At 35.4% G+C, this 24,767-nt stretch overlaps 1 protein-coding gene across 3 annotated transcripts in view; it reads left to right on the top strand.

Moving 5' to 3' along the window:
• Positions 1-24,767, top strand: part of MRPL1 (mitochondrial ribosomal protein L1) — a 90,431-nt gene that overhangs the window by 20,878 nt on the left and 44,786 nt on the right. For all 3 annotated transcript variants that reach the window (XM_079152943.1, XM_079152944.1, XM_079152945.1), the window contains 3 exons: positions 1,653-1,736; positions 9,850-9,921; positions 13,504-13,615. In XM_079152943.1, coding sequence (XP_079009069.1) covers positions 1,653-1,736; positions 9,850-9,921; positions 13,504-13,615 — 268 coding nt within the window. The remainder of the gene's footprint in view (positions 1-1,652; positions 1,737-9,849; positions 9,922-13,503; positions 13,616-24,767) is intronic.

Raw genomic sequence — 24,767 nt, 5'->3', positions numbered from 1 at the left:
ACAGAAAATGAAGTATCTTGCTCAAGGTCATAGAGAAGGGGGAGAGTTAAGATTTGAACCAAGGTTTGTCTCAATTCTTAGTTTTCATTAGAAACAGTTTATACCAGTCATGTTATAATTTTTATTTTGTATCTTAGTGTTACTCTTAGTTCTTCATCTTAAAAGTTTTGTAGTATAGATGATTCATTTCTCAACCATTAAAGTAGTTCATAACAGTGCCTTGTAGGACCAAGCTTCTTTTGTATATGTAAGTTATTTATAAGTAAACGACATTAAAAATATACTGTCATTATCTTAAAGCTTTTTTTTTTTTTTTTTTTTTTCTCATAGAGTATATAACAAGCCAATATTCCCCAGGGGAGGCTGTTATCATGATTGCTTACTACTGAAAAATTTACTGAAACCAGTTGTGACATGTTAATGGCAAAGGAATGCCTGTTGATAATGTTATATGACTGATATAAAATGTGCTTAAGAATTTATGCCTTCTTAGTCAGGTGCAGGCATATGTCTGTAATCCTACCTGTCTTAGAGGTTAAAGCAGGAGGATCCCAAGTTCAAGGTCATCCTGGGCAATTTAGTGACAACTTAGTACAACTAACTAACTGACTAAATAAATAAATAAATAGGGTTGTGATAGAGTACTTGCCTACCATGTGGAAGCCCTGGGACTAATCTCCAACACTGCATAAACAAACAAACAAATAAAACTACCCCCCCATAAGTAAATAAATAAATATAAATTTTAAAAAAGAAAATTAAAAAAAAGCCTTCTTAGCAGAAAAGAACTCCCACCCCCCAGGAAGATGTCTCTAATGTAATGTTTCATTCAGTTTTATTAGCAGAATAATTCCCCCCACCCCAGCCCAAACCTTAAGACTTGACCAAAACTGTGAAGGGTCTATAACTTATTTTCATGTAGTCTCCCTAAGAGACCTGAGCTTTAGGTCTACAAATATCCTTGACCAAAATGATGGAGTAAATTAATCTGAGATCCTATAGGTAATCCTACCTGTATTAGAATGCCTCAAATGCATGCCATTGTTTATTTTTGATTTTCTGGTTAACTTCCCGAATGTTTAATTCATATGTGTAGTGATGGTGGTCCAGGTTATTTCAAAATAGGATTTCTGTTACCTGATTTTTTAGAGCATTGATGGTAATTAGGGGTGACTTACTGAACTGATGAACTGGATATTTTCTGTTGTTCATTTTGTATAGCTGTATTCATGTTTTTCTTGATTGTGTCAAAAAATTAGATGTTTTTTAAACAATTTCAACTTAAGGTAGGAAACATCTGTTGACATCCATGAAATGGTAAACATCATACTAGGTGCTGGGGCCTTAAAGAAATACAAACATACCACTTAATATTTGAGAGACTGTGGTGAATGATAAAGAGATAAAAGCAAGTGCCATAGGAGTATGGAGCTGGGAAGAGAGTTTTAGATTTTTATTTTGGTTTCTTAAAAAGGACATATAGTTTCTTGAGCTTTAAATTGTAATCTAAGAATGGTTCTAAGAAACCATTGTAATTGTAGTCTAAGAATTAAAGAATGAAAAACATGTCAGTTCTGTTTTTTATTGAAAGTGAGAGATAATAAAAAAAAAACCACAACTTTTTATAATTATTTTTCCCATTGTATGTTTAGAAAAAAGTGGAGCCATTTGCCAGTGTTATTAGTTTTCCATACCCATTTGCATCAGAAATCAATAAAGTTGCTGTATTTACTGGGGTGAGTAATTTATCATCTGTTTGTATCATTTAATTTATTTTAGAAATCCTATTAAATCAGTGATTTGGATAACTGAATAAATAGAGAACATTTAGGTATTCACCCAAGTCTTGTTTTCCCCATTTAGAGTTCAAAGCAGATGACTTTTTACTAATTAATTTACTAATAAGAAAGAGAAAGAGCTAAACTAATTTGAGAAAGAGCTAAACTAGAATGTTTCTTTCATCATTACTAATCCATCACATTATAGTTCTCACAAGAAGCTGAAGAGAAATGTAGAATTTTTCTTGTGTAATTCTTTCTTACTACTCAAATTTCTTCCTTTAAACAACAGGATTATTTTAAAGCAAGAGGACCAGTTGGGGTAGGGAACTGCAGAAACCATATTTTCTAAAACTATCTAGTATAGAAAGTCAGGAGGAGAGTTTCAAGATGGCGGCCTAGAGGGTGGCTGCATTTCATGTTGCTCCAGGACTCAGGATTCAAAAGAGGAGATATTGAGACGCTTGGGACCAACTCAAAGCAGCCGGGTGACTCTCACCCCTTGGGAAGGCGTCCCGGATGGGACGGTGGACCCGGAACGCAGGGAACTTTGTGAAGTAGAGCTGCCGGCGAGACGCCCCTCCCCCCGCTGGAGCAGTGAACTCGGACAACTGGGAGCATCGTAAAGGAGGCCGCTCAGCACAGCGCTGGGACTCGGAGCAACCACTGGGGCTCCGGCGGCTGCCCAGGGGAAGAGTGGCGAGGAGAGCTGTGTGGACTCAGGACACCGGGGCCTGCCCTGAGGAGGAGGAGGACGAGCGTGGCCACTTGGATTTGGAGTGACTGCACCAGAGCTACAGGCGGTTGCCAGAGGAGAAGCTCCGCGGCGAGCTGTTTGGACTCAGAACGACGCTTCTGAACCCCGGGGCCTGCCCTGAGGACGAGGAGGAGGAAGAGGAGCGCGGCCGCTTGGATTCGGGGTGACTACACCAGAGCTACAGGCGGTTGCCAGAGAAGGGGCTGCGTGGCGAGCTGTTTGGACTTAGACCACTTCTGAACCCGGGGCCTGCCCGGAGGAGTAGGAGGAGGAGGAGGAGGAGCGCGGAGGGTCGTTTGGACTCGCAGTGACTGCATTAGCGCTCCAGGCGGCTGCTCAGAGGAGAAGGCGAGTGGTGAGTTGTTTGGACTTAAAGTGACAGCTCCTGAACACAGGGGGGCTGCCTGGAGGAGAAGCGTGGTGGGACGCTTGGTCTCGAGTGACCGCACCAGAGCTCCGGGCGGTTGCCCAGAGGACCCGTGCAGCAGGTCACGTGGATTCAGAGCCACTCAGAGCGACCGCTCCTGAACACCCGGGGGGTTATCTGGAGAAGGAGGAGGAACAGGGAGGGTCACTTCGACTCGGAGTGATTGATTGCCCAGGGCTACGGGTGGTTGGTGGGAGGTGGAGGCACGCAGTGAGTTTCTTGGACTCCTAGTGACCGCACCGGAATACTGGGCGGCTGTCTGGAGGAAGAGGCGTGTGGCGGGTCTCTGGGATTCAGAGCGATTGTACAGGGCCCCAGGTGGCTGCTCAGAGGAGGGGCTGCATAGCCAGGCGATTAGGTGCAGAGCAGGGTCCCAGGATCGAGGAGGCTTCTTGGTGGAAGAGCCGCACAGAGACAGGCTTAGGGCGGAGCGAAGGTTCCAGACCTGCGGGCAGATTCTCTGAGGAGGGGCAGCCTAAGGAGATTCATCTGCGAAGGGTGAGGCTCCCAGGCCCAGGAGGTAGGGCCGGGCCCCTGGGAACTTTGCACAGGAAGGTAGCCCAGCCCAGGCGGTAGCTGTAAATTGAGGGGAACCTCTAGGAGGGAACTGACCAGCGAGACCTCCCCACCGGGTGAGTCTTCCCTGCTGGGTGAGGTTTCCCCACAAGGACGGTAAAACCAGAGACTCAGGCCCAAACAGGCCTTGCCTCAGCCCGCAGCCTAGGTCCCCTTTGGATGACCATTGGTCAACAAGTGGAGGCACCTCTGCCCACTAGCAGGGATTATACGCCACCTGAAGGCCACCACTCCTAGAGAGGCAGCTTCCTTGTGGAGCACCGCATTATCAACTTCCTCCAAGACTTCAGCCTACTGAAGGGTAAGGGGGGATATATATATAGAAATCTTCAGGGACATTGTAAGTCAATAGAGGAAATCTGCAATATCTCAGTGGTCCTCTGATACCTGAACAATATGAGAAAACAAGGAAAGAAAATGCTGCAAACAAATCTAGATGTTACATCAATAAAACCCAATGACAGCATGGCAGAAGAAATGACAGAAAAGGAGTTCAGAATGTACATAATTAAAATGATCAGACAAGCAAATGATGAGATTAAAGAGCAAATGCAAGCATTGAATGATCGCACCAATCGACAGTTAAAAGAGCAAATACAGGAAGCAAAAGATCATTTCAATAAAGAGTTAGAGATATTGAAAAAAAAACCAAACAGAAATCCTTGACATGAAGGAAACAATAAACCAAATTAAGAACTCCATAGAAAGCATATCCAATAGGATAGAACACCTGGAAGACAGAACCTCAGACATTGAAGACAAAATATTTAACCTTGAAAACAAAGTTGAACAAACAGAGAAGATGGTAAGAAATCATGAACAGAATCTACAAGAACTATGGGATATCATGAAAAGGCCAAATTTAAGAATTATTGGGATTGAGGAAGGCCTAGAGAAACAAGCCAAAGGAATGAACAATTTATTCAATGAAATAATATCAGAAAATTTCCCAAATCTGAAGAATGAAATGGAAAATCAAGTTCAAGAGGCTTATAGGACTCCAGATACACAAAATTACAACAGACCCACATCAAGGCACATTATAATGAAAATACCGAACATACAAAATAAAGACAGATTTTTAAAGGCTGTGAGAGAAAAGAACCAAATTACATTCAGGGGGAAACCAATACGGATATCAGCAGATTTTTCAAGTCAGACCCTAAAAGCTAGAAGGGCCTGGAACAACATTTTTCAAGCCCTGAAAGAAAATGGATGCCAACCAAGAATCTTATACCCAGCAAAACTTACCTTCAAATTTGACGATGAAATAAAATCCTTCCATGATAAACAAAAGCTAAAAGAATTTACAAAAAGAAAGCCAGCATTACAGAACATTCTCAGCAAAATATTCCATGAGGAAGAGATGAAAAACAAAGAAGCAAATCAGCAAAGGGAGGAATTATCCTAAAGGAATTGTCAAATAAAGGAGGAACCAAGTTGTGTCAAACAAATAAATAAATAAAATTTAAATAATGAACCAAATGACCGGGAAACCAAATCATATCTCTATAATAACCCTGAATGTTAATGGCCTGAATTCATCAATCAAAAGACATAGACTGGCAGATTGGATTAAAAAGAAAGATCCAACAATATGTTGCCTGCAAGAGACTCACCTCATAGAAAAAGATACCCATAGACTAAAGGTGAAAGGATGGGGAAAAACATACCATGCACATGGACTCAGCAAAATAGCTGGAGTATCCATCCTCATTTCCGATAATGTGGACTTCAAGCCAAAGTTAGTCAGAAGGGATAAAGAAGGTCATTTCATACTGCTTAAGGGAAGCATAAATCAGCAAGATATAACAATCATAAACATCTATGCCCCAAACAGTGGCTCATCCATGTATGTCAAACAAATCCTTCTCAATTTCAGAAACCAAATAGACCATAACACAATAATACTAGGTGGTTTTAACACGCCTCTCTCACCACTGGACAGATCTTCCAGACAAAATTGAACAAAGAAACCATAGATCTCAATAACACAATCAATAATTTAGACTTAACGGACATTTATAGAATATACCATCCAACCAAGAGCGAATACACTTCCTTCTCAGCAGCACATAGATCCTTCTCTAAAATAGACCATATATTATGCCACAAAGCTAATGTTAGCAAATACAAGAAGATAGAGACACTAGCATGTATTCTATCAGATCATAATGGATTGAAGTTAGAAATAAATGAAAGAGTAAAACACAGAAACTATTCCAACACCTGGAGATTAAACAATATGCTATTATATGATGAATGAGTAACAGAAGATATTAGGAAGGAAATTAAAAAATTCTTAGAGGTAAATGAGAACAAAGAAACATCATATCAAAATCTCTGGGACACTATGAAAGCAGTACTTAGAGGGAAATTTATTTCATGGAGCACATTTAATAAAAGAAGTAAAACTCAACAAATAAACGACCTAACACTACAGCTCAAAGCCCTAGAAAAAGAAGAACAGACCAGCACCAAAAGTAGTAGAAGACAGGAAATAGTTAAACTCAGAGCTGAAATCAATGAAATTGAAACAAAAGAAACAATACAAAAAATTGACAAAATAAATAGTTGGTTCTTCAAAAAAATAAACAAAATTGATAAACCTTTAGCCACACTAACAAAGAGAAGACGAGAGAAAACCCAAATCACTAAAATTCGGAATGAACAAGGAAATATCACAACAGACACGATTGAAATACAAAACATAATTAGAAGCTATTTTGAAAATCTATACTCCAACAAAATAGAAAATTTCGAAGACATCAACAGGTTTCTAGAGACATATGAATTGCCTAAACTGAACGAGGAGGACATAAATAATTTAAATAGACCAATTTCAAGTACTGAAATAGAAGCAGTCATCAAAAGCCTACCAACAAAGAAAAGTCTGGGACCAGATGGGTTCTCAGCCGAGTACTACAAAACCTTTAAAGAAGAGCTCATTCCAATACTTCTCAAAGTATTCCATAAAATATAAGAGGATTGAACCCTCCCAAATTCATTCTATGAAGCCAATATCACCCTGATACCTAAACAAGACAGAGACTCATCAAGAAAAGAAAATTTCAGACCAATATCCTTAATGAACATCGACGCAAAAATTCTCAACAAAATTTTAGCAAATCGCATACAAAAACATATTAAAAAGATAGTGCACCATGATCAGGTTGGTTTCATCACAGGGATGCAAGGTTCGTTCAACATCAGGAAATCAATAAATGTAATTCACCATATTAATAGACTTAAAGTCAAGAATCACATGATTATTTCAATAGCTGCAGAGAAAGCATTTGATAAAATACAGCACCCCTTCATGCTCAAAACACTAGAAAAAATAGGGATAGTGGGAACATTCCTTAACATTGTAAAGGCCATTTATGCTAAGCCCATGGCTAATATCATTCTAAATGGTGAAAAACTGAAAGCATTCCCCCTAAAAACTGGAACAAGGCAGGGATGCCCTCTTTCACCACTTCTATTCAACATCGTTCTTGAGACTCTGGCCAGAGCAATTAGACAAACCAAAGAAATTAAAGGGATACGAATTGGGAAAGAAGAACTCAAACTATCCCTGTTTGCTGATGACATGATTATATATTTAGAGGAATCTGGAAATTCCACCAGAAAACTCTTAGAACTCATAAGTGAATTCAGTAAAGTAGCAGGTTACAAGATCAATGCCCATAAATCCAACGCATTTTTATACATAAGTGATGAATCTTTAGAAATAGAAATTAGGAAAACTACCCCATTCACAATAGCCTCGAAAAAAATAAAATACTTGGGAATCAATCTCACAAAAGAGGTGAAAGACCTCTACAATGAGAACTATACAACACTAAAGAAAGAAATTGAAGAACACCTTAGAAGATGGAAAGATCTTCCATGTTCTTGGATAGGAAGAATTAATATTGCCAAAATGGCCATACTACCTAAAGTGCTATACAAATTCAATGCAATTCCTATTAAAATCCCAATGACGTACCTTAGAGAAATAGAGCAAGCAATTATGAAATTCATCTGGAAGTATAAGAAACCCAGAATAGCTAAAGCAATCCTTAGCAGGAAGAGTGAAACAGGGGTATTGCAATACCAGATCTTCAACTCTACTACAAAGCAATAGTAACAAAAACGGCATGGTATTGGTACCAAAATAGAAAGGTAGATCAATGGTACAGAATAGAGGACACGGACACAAACCCAAATAAATACAATTTTCTCATACTAGACAAAGGTGCCAAAAATATGCAATGGAGAAAAGATAGCCTCTTCAACAAATGGTGCTGGGAGAATTGGAAATCCATATGCAACAGAATGAAACTAAACCCATATCTCTCACCATGCACAAAACTAAACTCAAAATGGATTAAGGACCTCGGAATCAGACCAGAGACCCTGCAGATTATAGAAGAAAAAGTAGGTCCAAATCTTCACCTTGTTCGTCTAGGATCAGACTTCCTTAACAGGACTCCCATAGCACAAGAAATAAAAGCTAGAATCAACCACTGGGATAGATTCAAACTAAAAAGCTTTCTCTCAGCAAAGGAAACTATCAGTAATGCGAAGAAAGAGCCTACAGAGTGGGAGAAAATCTTTGCCAATCATACTTCAGATAGAGCACTAATCTCCAGAATCTATAAAGAACTCAAAAAACTCTACTCCAAGAATTCAAATAATCCAGTGGACAAATGGGCTAAGGAAATGAATAGACACTTCACAGAAGAAGATGTACAAGCAATCAACAAACATATGGAAAAATGTTCAACATCTCTAGTAATAAGAGAACTGCAAATCAAAACCACCCGAAGATTCCATCTCACCCCAATTAGAATGGCGATTATCAAGAATACGAGCAACAACAGGTGTTGGCAAGGATGTGGGGAGATAGGTACACTCATACAATGCTGGTGTTGCTGCAAATTAGTGCAGCCACTCTGGAAAGCAGTGTGGAGATTCCTTAGAAAACTTGGAATGGACCCTCCATTTGACCCAGCTATCCCACTCCTTGGCCTATACCCAAAGGACTTAAAATCAACATACCACAGGGTTACAGCCACATCAATGTTCATAGCTGCTCAATTCACAATAGCCAGACTCTGGAACCAACCTAGATGCCCTTCAGTTGATGAGTGGATAAAGAAACTGTGGTATATATATACAATGGAATATTACTCAGCCATAAAGAATGATAAAATTATGGCATTTGCAGGCAAATGGTTGAAATTGGAGAATATGATGCTGAGATAAGCCAATCTCAAAAAGCCAAAGGATGAATGATATCGCTAATAAGTGGAGGATGACACATAATGGGGGGAGGGAAGGGTTAGTGTTAGGGTTAGAGTTAGGGTTAGGGAGGGGGGCAAGTATGGAGGAAGGAAGTACTGTATAGAGGGTAAAGAGGGGTGAGAGGGGTGGGGGGAAGGGAAAAAATAACAGAATGAATCAAACAACATTACTCTATGTAAATTTATGATTACACAAATGGTATGCCTTTACGCCATGTACAGAGAAACAACATGTATCCCATTTCTTTACAATTAAAAAAAAAAAAAAAAGTCAGGAAAGTCAGTATATAACCAATGTAGTAATCCATCTACATCTCTTTGTTAATAATGGATTTTCTAATAATACAAAAAGGTCTCTGTATTATTAATATTTGTTTATAATGTGTTTGTTTTGTGTTTTGATTCCTCTCTATATAAAGTTCAAACTTGAGGCATTTTTTCATTTTTTCTATCTTACTCTCAAGGAAGAAACTACTTCTTCCCAAAAAAGTGGGGAATATGCTTATTGGAATGCCACAAAACTTTAATACCTAACAGATCGAAACATTTTCACAGTAAAACCAATTGGTATAAATGGAATATATATTAAAAAAAAATACTGTTTAGTTTTCTTTTGAAATTTTCAGACACCTGGTAAATATTTTTTGAGTTCTTAAATTGAAAATATTTTCCTCTTCATATTAGTTTTAGAAAATGTTTCTGTTTAAGTTAGTAGAGCTAAATATATTTTAGCCTTTTACTTTTAGAAGGTAAAATATTGATAAAGCTGGAACCTACCATTTAGCAGGTTTCTAATTACCATTTTAGTGTATTTCATTTTATGTCTGTCAAGAAAAACTTTAAAGACATACAAACTAAACTTGTTATAAATGTCATATATCCGATACATTTAATTGAAAATTGATGGCCAAAATAAAACCATGATTTTTATTTGGAATGATGATTATTTCTGACTGAATCTTCAGAAATATACTGATGTTGTTCAAAAAGATTGATGTTCACACTGTTGTGTTTTGGTAGAATGCATCAGAGATTAAAATAGCAGAAGAAAATGGAGCTGCATTTGCAGGAGGAACTAATCTGATTCAGAAGGTATAGTGTTGTTTTCATGTTTGTTAGCTATAGAGCTGTTCTGTTGTCTTTGCCATCCATTGATTTATTACATGTTGAAAATGAATACCAGGCTCATATCTTTTGATAAATTGTTAGTAGGGCTTTTTATAGAGCAGGGAAAACTTTCTTTTTTTCAGTCTCAAAATCAAGTTAAAAAAACTGAACAGTCTGAAGTTGATTGTATTTGATTTATAATGTGGTCTTTTTTTTTCCCCCCACTTCTTTTTTGTCCATGAGGGTTGTTTTTGTTTTTTTGTTTTTTGTTTTTTTCTTTTTTGGTACTAGGGATTAAACCCAGGGGTTACCACTGAACTATATCCCCAGACCTTTTTATTTTTTATTTTGAGACAGGGTCTCTTCTGAGTTGCTTAGGACCTTGCTGAGTTGTTGAGGCTGACCTTGAAGTTGTGTTCCTCCTGCCTCAGCCTCTCTAGTTGCTGGAATTATATGAGTGTGCCACTGTGCTTGGCTTATTTCTAAATTTCAAAACAGGGTCTTGATAAGTTGCCCAGGCTGACCTGGAATTTGTGATCCTCCTGCCTCAGCTTCTTGAGTAGCTAGAATTATGGTTGTGTGCCACTGTGCCTGACTTTATTCATCTTTTAAAGATCAAATATTTGTTTTGCTTTCTTGGAGTTAAAGTGTGTTCACTTGATAGATCAAAAAGCGTAGTATCACAACCATAGAAATGAAGAGATGTACCCCATTTGTGTAAAATTAATCAAAATGCAGCCTGTAAAAATAAAAACATAATTAAAAAAAAAAAAGCATAGGATCTGACCTCAATAATATGGGTTTTGGTTCCTCTTAACTTTTACTCCCTACTCAGTTCTGAGTGGCGGAGGCTCAACGTGGTAGCGGACAAATGATTATGTAGACTGCCTATAGAAAATAACAGAGTGTATGGAGCATTTTTGAAAAGAACAACTTTTTTTTTGAGGCAGAAATGGTACATAGGTATTTCTGGAAATATGAGTGATTCTTTAATGTTCTCTAAAAGCTCACCTAAAGATAATCATTTAGATAATGAATTTTTTTTCAGGGAGAGGTGTCATAGGAAAAAGTGAGTTGAAAATTTATCCTTTGTCCCATATCCAGATTTTCATCTGGGGACCTTTTAACCAATCTCATCCTTTGGAATATATGACTGTGCTGATAGTTTATTTTTTTTCCCACTCCAATAGTATTCTAACTTTGAGGGAGATTATATAAATTTTTAAGTAGAATCTTCAAAATAAGTTTTGGGAGGAGAACCAGCAGAAATGAGAATATGCCTTAACAAAGGTTCTAGACCAAGTCAGAAGTTAGTACCTGATTTGTTCTGGTTTGTCAATTTTAAATTTTATGTTTATTTTAAAAATAAATATATCATGAATGCTTGGGGTTTGAGAGTAAATCTTGATTTCTTAAGTCAGGTAACTAACTCTTCATATTACATTCATGTATTACCTTTCATCTGTTTTCTTCCTGCAAGCACAAGGTATCTTGTAGAACTGTCATAGCCACTCCTCCAGTTCTCAAATTTTAATTAAGAAATTAATTTACTTACCAAAGAAGAAATGATAATGGAATAGAAAGTATTTTATATAGCCTTAAGTTCAGCAGAGGAAACATATTTGAAAAAAAAAAAAAAACCCAAATAAAGAAACCAAATACATTTTGAAGTTATTTGGTATATAAAATTTACAGGTATAAGCATTTCTCTTTGGGGACCCCAGTGGTGGATCTGTTATGAGAGGGACTGTGCCATTTGACAAGTAATTTAACCAGCATATTCTTGCAAGTTACTCCATGGTGTCTTTTAAAAAAACTTGTCTGTGTTATTTTTAGAAGATATTCAGATTGTGAAGTAATTTCTACATAGTTGGGTAAATAGTATCATGGCTGCAACTTTCAATTGTGTTTCTATATTTTTATTTTAATGAATTTATTTTCTGTGGTGCTGGGAATTCAGCTCAGGGCCTTATGTATGCTAGGCAAGTGTTCTTCCATTGAGCTACATCCCTAACCCTGTTCCTGTATTTCTTAATTAGTATACTGTAATTACATAACTCTTACAAAATTTAAACTAGAATAAAATTGCTAATTTTTCAGTTTCTTAGATCAGAACTTTATTAAATTTTATTTTGAAATATCACAAATATGCTTGGCTCTGAGTGATTTGAAAGTAATTTCATGTTTTTACCTGTCTCTAGAGCATGATTTTCATCCACAGATTTGTATTATTCCAAGATGTGATCTTAAGGTTAATTATAGCATAACTTTCAAATATAATATTAAGTTTAATTTAAAGGAACATGTCACAGAATTAGTATTGGAAGGTCTTTATGTAGAAAATTTACGTACAATTTTTTGACATTTTCAGAATTGCCTCTGCTTTCCTATTTCCAAAGCTGAGAATACTTTTTCTAAAATCACTTGATCTGTATTTGAATTCTGTCTCTGACTCTTAGGGTACAGAAACTAACTTGTCCTTCTTGAGCCCTCAGTTTCTTTATCTGGAATATGTGGTCAATATTAGTACCTGCCTGGAAAGGTCATTGTAAAGATCGGATGAACTAAACCATATTTAGCAGAATTCATGGCACTTGAGAAGTACTCATGTAACGTAAGTTATTGTAAAAGACAGTGCAGTATGTTATTTAAGGAGTAAAGAATTTGCAAAAAAAAAAAAAAAAATAGTAACAGGAAGTTAAAATTCTAGAATCAGTGCTTACTTTTATCAAAGTTCAAATTGTTTGGATTCCATTTAACCCCAAACCAAGGCTTTGAGTAGCATATTGTGATAAGATTTCATGCAAAAACAGAAAATAAACAAAAATTGGTGAAATACTTGTTGCCCAGTCATTGTTGTTCAAAAGAGTTGTTTCATTTTATAATCAACTAAATTTTTAAGTGGAGCACAGTGTAGTAAGTAGTTTAATAGTTAGGTGCTTGCCTGAATTAATAAAAAGATCTTTAAAAATTGAATACTAATCTCCTGCTCTGAGAATGGAAATAGAATATGGTTAATAAACTGTAAGTGAACTTGTCTTTGACTACCCCCCACATCTTTTATTTTTAGTTATTGGTGACAAGGAGAATTTTAGTTCAGTTCTTAGTGAAAATAATTATAGATTCAGTTCTCTTGATGCTCTAAATTTATAAAGCTAGTGGTTGCTAGTTAGTTTGGCAGCTGGTGATTATTAATTTTACATGTGATCTGTTGCAAAAATATCACCTTGTTTCTTCAGTTTTAACAGACATGAATTCTGCTTTGTGAGGTTATATGAGTTGTGTACGTATTGGTGCTATATTCTTGCTTATAATGCCTTTTTACCTAACACAATTTCATGGAAGAATTAAAACAAATATTTTTTTAAAAAAATGAATGTGTCTGTATTTAAAAGAAAATGTTTTGCTTCTAATAATTGGTAAATGTATTCATATGATGCTTGCATTTGAAGAAAAGAATTGTACTTAATGTCTCTTTTCTGAACCAGAATGGACATTACCTATTTTCCAAAAGATAAAGCTTTTCATATAATCTAAGGTTATTTTCTTTTTCCCCCTGATTTTCAGATTTTGGATGATGAAATTCAAGTAGACTTTTATGTAGCTGTTCCAGAAATAATGCCTGAACTTAATCCATTAAAGAAGAAACTGAAAAAAAAGTTTCCAAGGCTTGCTAGAAGTAAGGAAGAATTATTTTTATTATTTCAAAATGTTGTCAACAACTTTCTTCTCAATTTAGTTCAGTTAGAAAACAAAACTGCTAATAATATATGTAGAACAAATAGTATGTCTTGGTGTTTGAGTTTTGTGTTACAAAAATTAGAGATTTGATTTTTTTTCCCCTGGTATCAACATTAATACTCTAATGTGAGAACCTAGTTACTTTACAGTACCGGTTCTTTAAATTTGGATCAGAGTTTAGTTCCAAATTAGTGGAACATATTATACTAGGTGTGTTGTCATCATGCTGTTTTATTGACGTTTATACCTCTTTATTAATGTTATAATATGTATGCTCATTGATTTAAACATTCAGCATGTATACGTATGCATATATACGAGTACACAACTTTGCAGGTATTTTACCTTAAGGAATTTTCCCCTTGTGGCTATTTCTCTTCCCTAAGAAATATAGTAAGAGAGGTCTCTTTGTAAAGAGCCAGATTATAAAGTGTGAAGTATTACTTGATGAATTCACGAAGTTCTGTGAGTGTTCAGTGAGGGAGGAGTTTACATATAGGTGGGGAATGGGGAAGGCATCATGAAGGAGGTGACATTTAAACTGCACCCTAAATAATTGGATAAGTTTGGGATTATTACTTTAAGTAGAGGAGTTCATTAATCAGAGACAAGGAAGTAGGGCAGAAATTACAGGCCAGGTCCAAGAAATAACAGTTTCATTTTCCATAGGATATAGTACCTATACAGTGAAATAGAAAAGAATAATGGGAAGTGATGTTGGAAAGGTAGATTGAAGCTGTATTGAGCAGGACTTTGAATAATGTGTAATGAGCCTGGACTTTTATTCTGTAATCAGCAGGAACCCCTTAGAAGTTTTGAGGTGTGGCATGATATGATCTATCCTTTACAGCTTTAATATGATAAGAGTTTGTAAGATGTATTGGTATGAATTGAAACTAGAGGCAGGGAGACCAGTTTGTAAGATGTATTGGTATGAATTGAAACTAGAGGCAGGGTGCAATTGTAGGAGACTAATATAGGCAGTATTTAAACTAATGTGTTCAAAATGAGACTGGAGCTACGAGGACAAATGTCAAAGGTATTAGGACTTTGTGACTAGTTAAGATTGAATAGGTTGTTGGGGAAAAAGATACTGAGACTTGATGCTGAAATTCTTAAGACTTGGAACTTCTAATAAGTGGTATATTATTAATGGAAACGGAATAGAGAAAAAACAAGTTCATTTGTTTTAGGTGGTCCTGTGTGTCTCATGTAGGTTGGAATTATCTTTAATAAAATTTTGTAGTGTAAACAGAAGTGTTTTAAAATTGTTTTCATAAATTTGTCTTCAAATTTCAATTCTAGTTAAGCTAAAAAAATCTCTCTAGAATTCTTTATACATGTCACTAATACTTGTCTGAATTCTAGATCGTGCTCTGTAACTTAAGCAAATTCCAATAGACTCTCCGGTTCTTTTGTCGTACTGTAGTTTTGTTTATATTTGATAACCTACAAAATCACATGTCCTTTTTAGATATTGGACTGAGGCTTGGTATTTTCATGATGGATGTCCATTACCCTACTGTTCATTGTCATGGAATCAGACTTACATTTTTCCTAAGTGAGACCTAAAATTGAACATTATTTAAAAATTAAACCAGAATTGCAGTTGAATTTGATGAAAATTTTATTCATTTTTGTTTCTAATTAAATTCAAGCTCCAATCAGAGCAAAACAAACAGTACTAAATATAGCCAGTTAAAACTGAAAATGGATACCGAATATATCTATATTCATCTATATCCTTGATTTGCATGGTGAACCGGTTTTTCACAAACACTAATCTTGCCACTTTGCTACTTTATCCATTCTCTTGTAACCTTTTTGGATTCTATTTAGCCTTGAGATTTTTTTTTTAATTGCTGAAGTTAGCATAATGTTCAGGACTGGTTTTTTTGTTTTTGTTTTTTGTTTTTGTTGTCTGAGAGGTTGGCAGGATAGCTTATTTCCTTATTCCAAATAGCAAATTTCCTGATAAAATTGTTTATTTTGATCAGTGGGCTTTACTTTATTGGTCCTTTCATAATGAGCCACATCTTCCCCATACCATGGTCAAGTGCATAAGTATGTGTCCCAACATTTGCTTAACAAGGCACCCTCAAAAAACAGATCTTCCCCTACCCCAACAATTCTTTTCACTCCCATGATCTGTTTATCAGCACTAACAAAACATTTGTGTTCTTTAAACCTGTCAAAAATGTTAAGACAGAATACAGCAGATGTGCATTAGAACAATGAAGCTTGTATTATGCATTTTCAGAGCTTATTCAGATTCTTGTTTGGGAACATTTGATTCCCCTTATATCCAACAAAAGATGTTAGGGTAAAATAGAAATTACGTTTTGAGCAAGTGGATGAAATAAAAAAACAAACAAGCCCCTGCAGCTGAGCTCATTAGTTTCCCATTTTGTCTCAGTTTTCCTAATAGGAGTGGCTGTAACCATCTTGGCTGGATTAAAAGTACACATTTTGCGGTATATTTAATGCTGGGGTTTTATTCGTTTTATTTTCATTGCTTGTATAACTGTAGGCACGTTCTCTGTTTTTCAAGTGTACATTTGCCTTGTTTTCTCAGTATTTCTATTTCATGAAAAGAAATTTAAAACTTGTTTTTAAAAATTTCTTGGAAGAAATTTGGCTTCATTTTGCTAATCACTTTGCTTCCCACAAACCATGTCCTCTAAAAGTCTTTTATCTCTAGTATAGAGATGTTTTATTGATACTAAAATGTTTTATTTCTATTGTTTTTACTTATTTTTACTTAGCATTACTATAACAAAAAATACTAGTATGAAAAATATCTTGACTTTTAATGGAATCTGTTTTCTATTATATTATATATTAACCTGTGGTGGATACTATGGCATATGGAAACCATTGAATTATTTAATTAAATTAATTTATTTGGTGCTTGGGATTGAACTGAGGACTTGCTTATACTAAGCATGTGCTGTCTCTGAGTCACACCCCCCACTTAGGTAAATTATTTTATTTATTTATTTTTATGCGGTGCTGAGGATTGAACCCAGTGCCTCACACATGCTAGGAAAGCGCTCTACCACTGAGCCACAATCCCAGCCTGGTAAATTATTTTGAACCATACTAAGTTATTGGCAGATAAGAGAGAAAAGGACACAATTAGAAAATTAGAATTACACTAATGTGTATTGTTCTTAACATGTGACTCTTAAAGTTAGTCACTGTGTCTAGCTGAAATATTGTCCACAGGCTATTCCAGTAGACTTATTTAGAAAGAATAGTCACATCTACTTAGTAAAATGCCACTTTCTGTAAGTTGTATCATAATTGAGATTCATGGATGTTAAAAATATTAAGAATTCAAAGTACTTTTAACTCATGGAATAATATGTTGCATTATTGAAATAAGTAGAATTCTTTGGTTATATAAGGAAAAATACCAAACAAATTTTGCAGGGTAATCAATTTGAAATATTTGTAATTTTTCCCCCTTGTATTAATTTAAAAACTATTCATGTGTGAAAGAACCTATAAATGATTAAGTGCTGTTCTAATTATAGATGAACTATGGATATCTTGCATTTGGTTCTCCTATTCTTTCCTTTGTTTCCTTTACTTCAGCCTGAATGCTTACCTTGTTCTTCCTCACTACTCTCTAAGTACTTTTCTTTCTCAGGTCTTATCTATCCACAGTGTTCTTTGATTATTTGCCTGACTTTTCTTATACAGATAACATCTAAACAGAGAGGTCTTCCATGACCATTCTACATACAATATTATTTGCATTCCTACTAAGAGTAAAAATTTCATCTTTGTGCTTCTGTATTGTTTTTAGGATCCATTACTCCTTGCATCTCCTACTTTAAATGTATTGTGTGTGTTCAGTTCTTCCCATTAGAGGAAGGGCATTTTAATTTTGTCTATTGCTATGTTCAGAATAGTTCCTGGTGCATAATAGGTAGTATATAAATATTTGTATAATGAATGAACATTTAGTGCAGCATTCAATTGGTAGAAGATATAGGATTAAACACTGCAACTGAAACATGGATTTATAATTTTTTTTGGAATAAGTGTATTTATAGTAATCATCTGCTGTGTGCCATGCCTGGGATATGATGTCTAGAAAAACGACACACAAGGTCTTTAAATGTCATAGAACTAACAATTTGACTTTTGACAGTAGACAAACTGGTTTAACTTTAGTACTTACTCATGCCCAGAGTTGTCTAGTTAAACAAGCAAACAAAAACCAAAATACAGCTGCCCTTTCAACCTTTATTTGATCTAACTGTCCTTTTTAGCTATGATCTTAGTTCTTTATGTTGTTTAGTGCCAGTTTATAAAATAAGTGGTCTACAGTGATCGCTTGTCTCCATTTCCATACCAAATGTTATTCTATCTCATAACAGTTAATTTAAAATATTTCTTTCAATTATAATCACACATCTTTCTTTTTTCTTCTAGATTCAAATGTCGGTTTTTAGTTTTCTCTTATTCCTTGCAACTCTTTTGTATATACAATTCTAACTCATCTTCTTTCTCATGAACTATTCCTTCTTTGTCTCCCCTGGTAAAATACCAGATCCTATATTTTAGATTATGTTCATTGTGAAAATTGAATAGAGAAAGTTAGAGGAAGAGGAAAGGAAGGAAAAAGAAGAAAACAGAACATAAAAGCACATAAAAGAGAAAGTGGAGGAGAAGGAGAACAATTACATAGCGATCAGGGAAAGCAAAGCCCTAGAGCAGTGACAATTTGACATTTGGCTGTATTGAAAAACAGAATAAATAATGGCTAACAGATCACACTCAGTCTTGGCTGTATCACTTATTGTGACCTTGAGCAGACTTTTTAATATTTTTGTGCCTCAATTGATCATCTACAAAATGGGTTTCATGATAACATCTGTCCTACAGTATTTTTATGATAATGTATGCAGAGTTTAGCATAAATTAGGTATATAAAAAGTACACTGTGAGCCACTGTTACTATTATCTCCCTAGTATTCCTAAAGTAGCTATTTATTCTCCACAATTACTTCAGGAAAATTTATTCTTTCTCACATCTTCACATATCAGTTCTACTTTCACAACTCATTTGTTGAATAAGGGATAATTATTGAGTGCCTACTATGTGTCAGGCACTATACTTTGTATGGAGAATTGAAAAATGAAAACATTTCCCATTTTAAGACTATAAACATTGAGAGAGAAGAGAGATGAGAACAAACCACCGCACTAAAATGTAGTAAATGTACTAGTAGAAAACATACAAAGTACTTAGAGGAATGAGGAACTACTTTATAGATCCAAATTATATAAAGAAGATGACAGTTAAGTTGAAAGGTTAATTAAGTATGAGTAGGTATTTGCTTTCCTAACATGCATAGGGAATACATTCTAGGCTGAAGAAATGGCTTTCCTTAATACACAAAATTATGGGAGTTTCAGTTGTTTTTAGGAAATTATAAGTAGCTTTCTGTCATTTGGTACATAAAATGTTATCAGATAATGGTGTTTAATGGGGTTAGACAGTGATAGGCAGTGGGCTAGGTCATGGAGGGCTATGTGCACCCTTATGTGGAGATTAGATTTTATTTTCTATATAAGTAGGAGCCATTGAAAAATCATTGCTCAGGAGAATTAGATAAACTTTTCTTATTAGAATGAGTTTTCCAGGGAATGTGTAAGTGATATGATGGCCATATGAGAATGGTGAGACCTAAACAGAGACTAGTGAAGAGACTGTTGCAATACTCTAGATAAAAGATGATAAAGGAAAGAACTTGGCAGTGGCAATGAAGATGGAAAACAAAAACTGTTGTGGCATATTGAGCTAGAAATAACAGGAGTTATTGACTAGATAGAGGTGTAAGGTAGTGGAAGGAATCTAGGATGATTTCCTAATTTTGATCTTGAGTAGCCCAGGGAATATTATCTTAAAGATAGATATGCAGGAGGTATAGCAGGTTTGGGTATGACAATGATATTGCAAAGTGAAGCAGGCAGGGGAGGATCAATTGGTAAGCCCAAATTTACTGTTTATTAACACAGAATAGTTTGTAATAAATACATGTGCACATTGTAAAATTTAATACTTTTGGTCATGATTAGACACCTCTAAGAAAATGATAAGACAAACCACAGATCAGGGGAAAATATTTACCACACACATAGCTGCAAAAGGACTTATATATAAAGAACTCATTACTCGATAAGATCTTTAACCTGAATTAAAAAAAATATTTTTTAGTTGTAGATGGACACAATACCTTTATTTTCATTTATTTATTTATTTATTTTAATGGTGCTGAGGATCTAACCCAGTGCTTTATGCATGCTAGGCAAGTGCTCTACCACTGAGCTACAACCCCAGCCCCTCAACCTGATTTTTAAAGAAAGAACCAAAATTTGAATGGTGTTTTACAAAAGATGTACAATTGGCAATTAAGCACATGAAATGATTAACTAAACATCTTGGTTATTATGGAAATGCAAATTAGATAAAGAGAAAGGTAACAGAGTATGTAATGTCAAAGGAAGAAAGCTTTATGCTTGTGTTAGGATGGAACTGTCTTAAAAACTCATATGTGCATCATCCTTAACCTATCACCACTACTAGTTTCTTATTTCTAACTCTATACAAATATATTATTTTAGTATTCCTTCAACACCTTCACTTCCGTAAATTTTAATATTGTATATTTTAATACAGTTCTCTTTCCTTCTTGGAAGATAACATAATAATTGTAAATATTTAATGGACTACATTGTGATAATTCAGTATGTGTACAGTAATGACCAAATCAGAGTAATTTGTATTTCCATCTCCTTAAATATTTACCACTTATAAATATAGAATGCTTCACAAATTTCCATGTCATCTTTTTTTTTTATTGTAAACAAGTGGGATACATGTTGTTTCTCTGTTTGTACATGGCGTAAAGGCATACCATTTGTGTAATCATAAATTTAAATAGGGTAATGTTGTTTGATTCATTCTGTTTTTTTTCCCTTTCCCCCACCCCTCCCACCCCTCTTTTCCCTCTATACAGTCCTTCCTTCCTCCATTCTTGCCCTCCTCCCTAACCCTAACTCTAACCCTAACACTAACCCTTCCCTCCCCCCTTTATGTGTCCTCATCCACTTATTAGCGATATCATTCGACCTGTGGTTTTTTGAGATTGGCTTATCTCACTTAACATGATATTCTCCAATTTCATCCATTTGCCTGCAAATGCCATAATTTTATCATTCTTTATGGCTGAGTAATATTCCATTGTATATATATACCACAGTTTCTTTATCCATTCATCAATTGAAGGACATCTAGGTTGGTTCCACAATCTGGCTATTGTGAATTGAGCAGCTATGAACATTGATGTGGCTGTAACCCTGTGGTATGCTGATTTTAAGTCCTTTGGGTATAGGCCAAGGAGTGGGATAGCTGGGTCAAATGGTGGTTCCATTCCAAGTTTTCTAAGGAATCTCCACACTGCTTTCCAGAGTGGCTGCACTAATTTGCAGCCCCACCAGCAATGTATGAGTGTACCTTTTTCCCCACATCGTCGCCAACACCTGTTGTTGCTCGTATTCTTGATAATCGCCATTCTAATTGGGGTGAGATGGAATCTTCGGGTGGTTTTGATTTGCAGTTCTCTTATTACTAGAGATGTTGAACATTTTTCCATATGTTTGTTGATTGCTTGTAGATCTTCTTCTGTGAAGTGTCTATTCATTTCCTTAGCCCATTTGTTGACTGGATTATTTGCATTCTTGGTGTAGAGTTTTTTGAGTTCTTTATAGATTCTGGAGATTAGTGCTGTATCTGAAGTATGATTGGCAAAGATTTTCTCCCACTCTGTAGGCTCTTTCTTCGCATTGCTGATAGTTTCCTTAGCTGAGAGAAAGCTTTTTAGTTTGAATCTATCGCGGTTATTGATTCTTGCTTTTATTTCTTGGGGTATGGGAGTCCTGTTGAGGAAGTCTGGTCCTAAGCCGACATATTGAAGATCTGGACCTACTTTTTCATCTATAATTTGCTGGGCATTAATCCATTTTGAGTTTAGTTTCGTGCATGGTGAGAGATATGGGTTTATTTTCATTCTATTGCATATGGATTTCCAATTCTCCAAGCACCATTTGTTGAAGAGGCTATCTTTTCTCCATTGCATATTTTTGGAACCTTTGTCTAGTATGAGAAAATTATATTTATTTGGGTTTGTGTCCGTGTCCTCTATTCTGTACCATTGATCTACCTTTCTATTTTGGTACCAATACCATGCTGTTTTTGTTACTATTGCTTTGTAATAGAGTTGAAGATCTGGTATTTTGAAACCCCCTGTTTCATTCTTCCTGCAAAGGATTGCTTTAGCTATTCTGGGTTTCTTATTCTTCAAGATGAATTTCATAATTGCTTGCTCTATTTCTGTAAGGTACGTCATTGAGATTTTAATTGGAATTGCATTGAATCTGTATAGCACTTTAGGTAGTATGGCCATTTTGACAATATTAATTCTGCCTATCCAAGAACATGGGAGATCTTTCTACCTTCTAAGGTTTTCTTTAATTTCTTTCCGTAGTGTACTGTAGTTCTCATTGTAGAGGTCTTTCACCTCTTTTGTGAGATTGATTCCCAAGTATTTTATTTTTTTCAAGGCTATTGTGAATGGGGTAGTTTTCCTGATTATTCTTTCCAAAGATTCATCACTTATGTATAAAAATGCATTAGATTTATGTGCATTGATCTTATATCCTGCTACTTTACTGAATTCACTTATGAGTTCTAAAAGTTTTCTGGTGGAATTTCCTGCTTCCTCTAAGTATTTAATCATATCATCAGCAAATATGGATAGTTTGAGTTCTTCTTTTCCTATTCGTATCCCTTTAATTTCTTTGGTCTGTCTAATTGCTCTGGCTAGAGTTTCAAGGATGATATTGAATAGAAGTAGTGAAAGAGGGCATCCCTGCCTTGTTCCAGTTTTTAGGGGGAATGCTTTCAGTTTTTCACCATTTAGAATGATATTAGCCATGGGCTTAGCATAGATGGCCTTTACAATGTTAAGGAATGATCCCACTATCCCTATTTTTTCTAGTGTTTTGAGCATGAAGGGTTGCTGTATTTTATCAAATGCTTTTGTGCATCGATTGAAATAATCATGTGATTCTTGACTTTAAGTCTATTGATATGGTGAATTACATTTATTGATTTCCTGATGTTGAACCAACCTTGCATCCCTGGGATGAAACCAACTTGATCATGGTGCACTATCTTTTTAATATGTTTTTGTATGCGATTTGCTAAAATTTTGTTGAGAATTTTTGCGTCGATGTTCATTAAGGATATTGGTCTGAAATTTTCTTTCCTTGATGAGTCTCTGTCTGGTTTAGGTATCAGGGTGATATTAGCTTCATAGAATGAGTTTGGGAGGGTTCCCTCCTCTTATATTTTATGGAATACTTTGAGAAGTATTGGAATGAGCTCTTCTTTAAAGGTTTTGTAGAACTCGGCTGAGAACCCATCTGGTCCGACTTTTCTTTGTTGGTAGGCTTTTGATGACCTCTTCTATTTCATTACTTGAAATTGGTCTATTTAATTTGTGTATGTCCTCTTCGTTCAGTTTAGGCAATTCATATGTCTCTAGAAACCTGTTGATATCTTCGAAATTTTCTATTTTGTTGGAGTATAGATTTTCAAAATAGCTTCTAATTATGTTTTGTATTTCAATCGTGTCTGTTGTGATATTTCCTTGTTGATTCCGAATTTTAGTGATTTGGGTTTTCTCTCGTCTTCTCTTTGTTAGTGTGGCTAAAGGTTTATCAATTTTGTTTATTTTTTCGAAGAACCAACTATTTATTTTGTCAATTTTTTGTATTGTTTCTTTGTTTCAATTTCGTTGATTTCAGCTCCGAGTTTAACTATTTCCTGTCTTCTACTACTTTTGGTGCTGGTCTGTTCTTCTTTTTCTAGGGCTTTGAGCTGTAGTGTTAGGTCATTTATTTGTTGAGTTTTGCTTCTTTTATTAAATGTGCTCCATGAAATAAATTTCCCTCTAAGTACTGCTTTCATAGTGTCCCAGAGATTTTGATATGATGTTTCTTTGTTCTCATTTACCTCTAAGAATTTTTTAATTTCCTTCCTAATATCTTCTGTTATCCATTCATCATATAATAGCATATTGTTTAATCTCCAGATGTTGGAATAGTTTCTGTGTTTTACTCTTTCATTTATTTCTAACTTCAATCCATTATGATCTGATAGAATACAAGGTAGTGTCTCTATCCTCTTGTATTTGCTAACATTAGCTTTGTGGCATAATATATGGTGTATTAGAGAAGGATCCATGTGCTGCTGAGAAGAAAGTGTATTCCCTCTTGGTTGGATGGTATATTCTATAAATGTCCGTTAAGTCTAAATTATTGATTGTGTTATTGAGATGTATGGTTTCTTTGTTCAATTTTTGTTTGGAGGATCTGTCCAGTGGTGAGAGAGGCGTGTTAAAACCACCTAGTATTATTGTGTTATGGTCTATTTGGTTTCTGAAATTGAGAAGGATTTGTTTGACATACATGGATGAGCCACTGTTTGGGGCATAGATGTTTATGATTGTTATATCTTGCTGATTTATGCTTCCCTTAAGCAGTATGAAATGTCCTTCTTTATCCCTTCTGACTAACTTTGGCTTGAAGTCCACACTATCTGAAATGAGGATGGATTCTCCAGCTTTTTTGCTGAGTCCATGTGCATGGTATGTTTTTCCCCATCCTTTCACCTTTAGTCTATGGTTATCTTTTTCTATGAGGTAGTCTCTTGCAGGCAACATATTGTTGGATCTTTCTTTTTAATCCAATCTGCCAGTCTATGTCTTTTGATTGATGAATTCAGGCCATTAACATTCAGGGTTATTATTGAGATATGGTTTGGTTTCCTGGTCGTTTGGTTCATTATTTAAATTTTATTTATTTATTTGACACGACTTGGTTCCTCCTTTATTTGACAATTCCTTTAGGATAATTCCTCCCTTTGCTGATTTGCTTCTTTGTTTTTCATCTCTTCCTCATGGAATATTTTGCTGAGAATGTTCTGTAATGCTGGCTTTCTTTTTGCA

This window comes from Sciurus vulgaris (assembly GCF_902686455.1).
Source record: "Sciurus vulgaris genome assembly, chromosome: 9".
NCBI classification, from domain to species: Eukaryota; Metazoa; Chordata; class Mammalia; order Rodentia; family Sciuridae; genus Sciurus; species Sciurus vulgaris.
This window is presented reverse-complemented; position numbering and strand designations above follow the sequence as displayed.